A 5,000-nucleotide genomic window follows, 5' to 3' on the forward strand; every position below is an offset into this window, starting at 1 on the left:
CTTTCCCACACAACGAGCTCAGTTCCATCCCCCGAAACACCTTCAAGAACAAGAGGAGCATCAAGCTACTCGACCTCGCCTTCAACAACTTCACCAAGCTCGACTCCCAGTACTTTCAGGTAAGGGTCGACTCCCAGTACTTTCAGGTAAGTGTCAACTCCCAGTAATTTCACGTAAGTGTCGACTACCAGTACTTTCAGGTAAGTGTCGAGTCCCAGTACATTCAGGTAAGTGTCGAGAGGAGAGGCGGTAGAGTCGACTTCGGGGTGTGGGTGGCAAGGTCTGTGTAAATTTGTTCAGACCTGGGTGGGTGGATGTATTCGTGTTTTTTAGGAGTGCTGTAGGTAATTAGGTTTGTTTTGTTTTTGTCTTTTTGGATGATTGTCCGAGTTTTTTTTTTTCTTTCTTTTCTTTGACTGTAAGTTTAGCAACTGTAATTATGAGAATAATTACTGTGAAAATTTCAATATTCGTTCATGTGGTTCTTCGTCAGTTTTATTCTTAATTCCAGTATCCTTTACGAAAATGATTCATTTTGGAAAAAAAACTTGCTATACTTTACAGAGTAACTTCATATATATCAGAATTTCTCAAAACACCTACACCTACAAGCACCTACTAATCCAAAGTACCAAAACATTAACCGGATAATCGGACCACAACAGAACCGCAATAAGTGCCCCAGAAAAGCTACCTGCCCATTTATTTCTAACGCCTCCGCCTTCACCAGGACCTGAACCAGATGACTTGGTGCAACATGTCGAACAACGCCATCAAGAACTTCGGCCGCAACCCCTTCGCCAGGAACACGCTGCTCGGCTGGCTGAACCTTTCCAATAACAAGCTCGGCAAGATTGAGTCGAACTCCTTCAGGTCTATGAGGTTCCTGAGACGTCTGTTCCTGAGCGATAATGAAATTAAGACCGTAAGTAGAATTGCGGTTGCTATTCGGTGTGTGTGTGTGTGTGTGTGTGTGTGTGTGTGTGTGTGTGTGTGTGTGTGTGTGTGTGTGTGTGTGTGTGTGTGTGTGTGTATGTGTGTGTGTGTGTGTGAGTGTGTGTGTGTGTGTGTGTGTGTGTGTGTGTGTGTGTGTGTGTGTGTGTGTGTGTGTGTGTGTGTGTGTTTTAGAGAGGAAGAGGGAGAGAGAGAGAGAGAGAGAGAGAGAGAGAGAGAGAGAGAGAGAGAGAGAGAGAGAGAGAGAGAGAGAGAGAGAGAGAGAGAAAGAGAGAGAGAGAGAGAGAGAAAGAGAGAGAGAGAGAGAGAGAGTGTGTGTGTGTTCGCGAGTTCGCGAGAGAGTTCGCATGTGTGTTTCATAAAATAAGCCATTGCATTTCCCGCAACTTTTTCATTTGCATTCGTTCCTATCACAGGTGGGACGCGGTGCTTTCAACGGTATGCGACGTATTGGCACAATTGATCTCGCGAGGAACAATCTGAGGAAAATTGACTTCAAGATGTTTGACGACCTTCAGTTCGTCGAGACTATAGACCTGGCGGAAAACCAGATTCAGAAGGTGGAGAAGAACGCCTTCAAAGACCTTTTCTTGGTGGCGATCAACATGAGTCACAATGAGATCACGACATTTGACGAAGGCGCCTTTGTCAATACGCTGAACGTCACGGTGCTCGATCTCTCCTACAACAATATCATCGCCATTCCGAAAGAGGTGTTTCCGGGCGAGCAGAGTTACATGACGGAACTCAGGCTGCAGTTCAACAACCTGACAAATCTTGGGAACTTGACTATGCACTTCCCTGGGATCAAAATCCTGAACGTGAGTTACAACCAGATCGAAATTATACCTCGAAGGATGTTTCCGAAGCTCTACGAACTGCACACTATCGACGCGAGTCACAATCGGATAAATACCATTGATCGAGGTGTGTTTACGACGCTCTTTTCCATTCGTGACATAAACCTGAGCTACAACGAAATCGGTCGCCTCACCGGCAGCATCTTCGGAAACATCCCGACACTCCTTCGACTGGACATGTCTCACAACAAGATGCCGTCGGTCGCCCGCGGTATGTTCGCCAGCCTGGTTTCCCTCCGTGAGCTCTATCTTAATAACAACCAATTAGAGAATTTGTTCCTCCTGCCGCAGTCCCTCAACTATCTATACCTTCAGCACAACAACATCTCCGAGATTCCCACGAACACGTGGCCGACGATGAACGCTCTTCTCTACATGAATCTCGATCACAATAACCTTCGAGACACGATGGACGGAGGGACCTTCCGGAACCTCAACAGCCTCCGCGAACTGAGGCTCGTCAACAACTCCATCACCGTCCCCTCCTGGCAGGCATTCAGCGAGATGCAGACGCTACAGCACCTTTACCTAGACCACAACAATATTACCAACATCACAAGAGGAGCTTTTGGGCGACTGCCGGTTGTGTTCACGCTTAGTCTTAGCCACAACGGCGTGAGTAACATTAGCAAGCAAGCTTTCGATGGACTTCTGCAGCTTATTACCCTCAACCTGTCCCACAACGCCCTGCATCACATCCCTAATGAAGCCTTCAGGGGATGCGTATCGATGCGGATGATCGACTTGTCTCACAATTTCCTCAATAAAGTCGACAACGGCACCAACGGCCTCTTCGACGACCTCCTGTCCATTCGACACATCAACGTGTCTCACAACAACTTCGGCACCATCGCCAAGAAGATGTTCCCTTACCACCAGTGGATCCCGTATAACCTTCAGACCGTGGACCTCAGTTATAACCACATGCCCGTGCTGCACAAGAACCTTCTCATTGGTATGCAGAAAGTCAAGAAGCTCAATGTGTCGCACAATTTCCTCAACGAGATCCGACCGGGCGTGCTGGGGAACCTTACCAAGCTGGAGGTCATTGATTTGTCCTTCAACGAACTAGAGGCACTTGGCAACGGAGTGTTCGGGCGAGGACGGGCCCTCAGGGAAGTGTACCTTCAGAATAACACCCTCATCTCCGTGCCGGCCGCGGTGTTTATGGCCAACGAGAACATAACCATGCTGGACCTCACCAACAATAACCTCCACGATTACTACCCCGAGTTTGTTTCCAGAGCAATCAATGGAACCACGATCAAGTAAGATGCATTTTAAACTTCTAATGAAATATGTGCGATTCATATAACATGCAGTGTATTGCAGTGACTTTCCCTGATATTTGTTAGACCAAAAGCATCATCCTTTATCACTTTGCAGATACAACGGGAATCCTGTGGAATGCGACTGCACGTTGCGCAGAATTCGGTCTTGGTTGGACAACAGGCTCGATTCGAGTTCATGGAACGACGTGGTGTGCGCCACCCCGCAGCGTCTGCAGGGGAGAGCGCTTCCTTTCATCTCCGAGGAGGAACTGCGCTGCTCTGATAAACGTCGCAGCTTTGAACAGTACCAGGTAAAAGCGATCGAAGAGAACCAGCAGTGCATGGGCTACATATGGTCAGATGGAGGAGGAATGATTCAGTGGACCTCGATTTTACCTCATCGCTTCCATTTTTTCTTCACTGTTATTCTTCTCCTGCGCTCCATTTTTCCCTCCCTTCCTCCCCCTTCTTTATCATCTAAAACGTCAGATTTACCATACTCCCACTCGAATAACATACAGACAAATTACCTAAACCCTCCTTGCGTCCAACAGGTAAACCCCGACGTGAGGTTCCGCCTGAAAGACGTAGAAAACAGAGACGTCCTAGAGAAGCTGGACATCTCGTGGTATGTGACGACGCGGGAGGACGTCGGCGGCTTCAGGGTGTCCGTCTACAACACGACGTCAGGGAAGGAAGTGTCCAGCAAGACGCTCGGGTACACCGCTCGACGTCAGAGATTCCCCGAAGTCCCCCGGGGCAGGTTAGTTAGCTCGTATATTGGCTGAAAGTGCGTTTTCATAATTATTAGATTATGGGATACGTTTTCTTCTCTATTTACCCATATAAGGACATAATATTTACTTAAAGGTCAGAGTATTTAATACTCACAGTACAACATATTTACTTACAGGTCAGGGTAGTTATTTACAGGACAAAGTATTTACTTACATGTCGGAGTATTTACTTACAGGTATTTATTTACAGGACAAAGTATTTACTTACATTTTGGAGTATTTACTTACAGGGCAGACTATTTACTCATAGGTCATAATGCTTACTTACAGGCCTAAGTTTTTACAGGAAAGAGTGTCTACTTATATGCGTATACAAATAACCTCAGCCACAAACCTCCACCTCTTGCAGATACCGTGTATGCGTGGGCGGCCTCACCTCAGCCGAAGAAAGCCGTGCCCTTCAGCCCGCCCAGTGCCACGGTTTCTTCGTCAGCCACGCCCACATACCTCTCCCCACGCCCTCACTGCTCATTTTCCTCACTATACTCATGTTATTTAGGTGATCATACTTAAATTAGGTTAAGGGTTTTTAGAATAAGATGTACTCCTTATGCATTAGCGATACTCATTAAGAAAATAACAAAATCATTCACCCTTTTTGTTGATAGATTTGTTATTTGTTTAATGCTCACTTCTTCGAATATATTTTAGTCGAGTACATGTCTGTGATGATGTATATAAAGATGTTATAGGAATATATGAAAGAGTGCAATAAAAGGACTGTTTTTAAATACCTCGTTCAAAATGTATTTTTTTTTTTCCTCTAAAAAAAGATTTCTAACATTATAGAGATTCCGTAATTTGTGTACTTATCCTTCTTATTTTTAATGTGAGAAAAAATAGATATAAATTTTTAAAAGATTATTCAGAGGAGAAAGAAAAATAAATCGTGTTTATGAATGCTCATTTTACATACTAAAACGGTGAACAGATGATGTGCTACGATTTTATACAAATTGTATAAACAAAAAAATGAATGATAAACACAAATAAGTTTTTAAATGCTCTGCGACCCAGCAAAACATATTAAGTTACAGAAGTTTATCCCTTTTGTAAATTTCTCTGCCTTGCACAAACCCACAGACACACACTTGTCTATCTCTCCCACCTATCTCAGG

The 5,000-nt window shown here is 45.0% G+C and overlaps 2 protein-coding genes across 2 annotated transcripts in view; one reads left to right on the forward strand and one right to left on the reverse strand.

The window, feature by feature from the left end:
- The window catches only part of LOC125035293 (chaoptin-like), a 7,775-nt gene extending 3,148 nt beyond the window's left edge, over positions 1 to 4,627 (forward strand). Inside the window, exons 3-8 of the mRNA XM_047627587.1 lie at positions 1 to 119; positions 731 to 925; positions 1,371 to 3,082; positions 3,201 to 3,396; positions 3,640 to 3,848; positions 4,232 to 4,627. The exon at positions 1 to 119 is cut by the window's left edge and continues 25 nt beyond it. Coding sequence (XP_047483543.1) covers positions 1 to 119; positions 731 to 925; positions 1,371 to 3,082; positions 3,201 to 3,396; positions 3,640 to 3,848; positions 4,232 to 4,385 — 2,585 coding nt within the window. The 3' untranslated portion in view covers positions 4,386 to 4,627. The remainder of the gene's footprint in view (positions 120 to 730; positions 926 to 1,370; positions 3,083 to 3,200; positions 3,397 to 3,639; positions 3,849 to 4,231) is intronic.
- Positions 1 to 5,000, reverse strand: part of LOC125034198 (fibrocystin-L-like) — a gene marked incomplete in the record, with an annotated part of 1,068,345 nt that overhangs the window by 506,312 nt on the left and 557,033 nt on the right.

Source organism: Penaeus chinensis, chromosome 2, assembly GCF_019202785.1.
Source record: "Penaeus chinensis breed Huanghai No. 1 chromosome 2, ASM1920278v2, whole genome shotgun sequence".
Classification (NCBI taxonomy): Eukaryota; Metazoa; Arthropoda; class Malacostraca; order Decapoda; family Penaeidae; genus Penaeus; species Penaeus chinensis.